The following is a 1,863-nucleotide window of genomic DNA, read 5'->3' on the forward strand; positions in this document are numbered from 1 at the left end:
AAGGCAGGAGAAGCTTATGAAATTATTGCTTAAGAATAGCAAACATGAAAGAAAGAAATCCAAGTTTAGTCACCTCCAAGAACTGTCTAGACTAGTAATAATGTGTCATACTGCATTGTAAACAACTGGAGAGAGATGGAAGTCTCTTATAACTAAGATTGTATTAACCTTTCATTATTTACCTTATGTTCAGAGCTTATATTCAGCTCTCAGCAGATAAGTCAACTTAGACATTAAAGGCCTTTAAACATTACAAGATCTTGAGCCCTTAAACACTTTGCTACTAAATCAATATTTCATAAACAAACTATATAATGATTCCTGTCCCAAAGAAATTGCTATCTGGAAAGCTAGTACTTTCCTTGTGCTTCTCCTAAGCACAATTTAAATAAGTGAATGCCTTTTCCAAAGGAATGACATGGGAGCACCTTGAGATGGAACTGTATTTGTAACAGCAGGAAGAATACTTGCTTCAGCCTAGTAAGCACAAGATCTAGGACACACAGAAAAACCTTTTTAAATGTAAGTTTCATACAGATCTTATTTAAATTAGGGGACAGATTTTCAATAATGTAGTTTCACTTATTTTTTTTATACTTTGAACCACAGCTAATCCTACAATAATCTCCTCCTTTTTTCTAAAGAGTGTCCTTGGAGGAAGTGCTACAATGGTCCCAGTCTTTTGAAAAGTTGCTAACAAGTAAATGTAAGTAATTGTATGTTTGTATCCCAGATGGATTACTGAAAAAAGTTCCCACGAAGCAAAATCAATAAGTCATGCAGTATAATGTATGCTGTCTTACATGCAACTAATGAAAAACAACTTTGTGTGACATGCTTAGCATGCATCACACTGAGAATAAATGTAGTATGCTGTAAATGCTTTCCCAAACTTGCCGTTTCTGCAAGCATATATAATTCTTTTAAAGGCACGTGATAACGGCAGGTTTATCTGCCATATCCCTACTTAGAGCACTGTATAGCGATATATATTAGATGAAAGTGAAAGAAAAGTTGACTGGGAAATCTTGTGTATAGCAAAGCTAATGGTACATCTATACAGTGTAATATCATGGAAGGTAACTCAGACCCTCATCTCAGGTATGGGAAGAACTGCAGCTGCAGTGGCAAATCTGAACTTTCCCACTCCAGCATCCCCCTGCCTCATTCAGAGTTCAGAGCTTGTCCATATTTCTCATATGGCCGGCAGTCTGGAATATCACTGCTGAATTACTTTTTTTTAAAATATTGACAAGAAAGTCACATACAAAGTTACAGGACAGCACAAACCTCTAAGTTTTTCCTAAAGACTGGCATTATTTTCAAACTACAGAAAAACTACAAAGAGCAAGAAGATTAACAGAATTTGTAACAGCTATAAAGAAAAAGATTTTGCCATTGAAGTCTTTAACAGCAAACAACCTAATATGTTACAGTTTGCAGGGAAAGCACAGGGAAAAAGTGCACAACAGAAAGCATTTGAGAGACAAAATTCATAGCGCAAGCAGCAGGCATGCATGCTATCACAGATACTGCCAGATGACAGGCAGTGCTCAATGTCTTTAGAAACATGAAAGCCCGGAGTGCTGCACCAGCAGGAAAGCATGCTTTAAATAAAATGCTTGTAGCTTCCAGCAGTACTCAGATGCTGCCCTTCTTAAAAATACCTCATTCACTGCACTTAGATGACACTATTTGTTTATTTTGAATTAATTTAAATGCTTAATGACATCGGAAAATGCAAAGGTGTACTCACATGAAAAGCCAGAAACTCTAAAGCCAATGGATTTGCGGCTCTTTATGAAAGGCAGGCGAAGTATTTGCCTATCTTAGTGTTTACTCTGAAAGTACATCTTACAAGTG

The 1,863-nt window shown here is 36.6% G+C and overlaps 1 protein-coding gene across 1 annotated transcript in view; it reads left to right on the plus strand.

The window, feature by feature from the left end:
- Nucleotides 1–1,863, plus strand: part of RGS13 (regulator of G-protein signaling 13) — a gene marked incomplete at its 3' end in the record, with an annotated part of 7,342 nt that overhangs the window by 2,005 nt on the left and 3,474 nt on the right. The window contains exon 2 of the mRNA XM_009586789.1: nucleotides 645–706. Within this exon, the coding sequence (XP_009585084.1) occupies nucleotides 645–706 (62 nt within the window). The remainder of the gene's footprint in view (nucleotides 1–644; nucleotides 707–1,863) is intronic.

This window comes from Fulmarus glacialis, unplaced genomic scaffold (genome assembly GCF_000690835.1).
Source record: "Fulmarus glacialis isolate BGI_N327 unplaced genomic scaffold, ASM69083v1 scaffold42001, whole genome shotgun sequence".
NCBI classification, from domain to species: Eukaryota; Metazoa; Chordata; class Aves; order Procellariiformes; family Procellariidae; genus Fulmarus; species Fulmarus glacialis.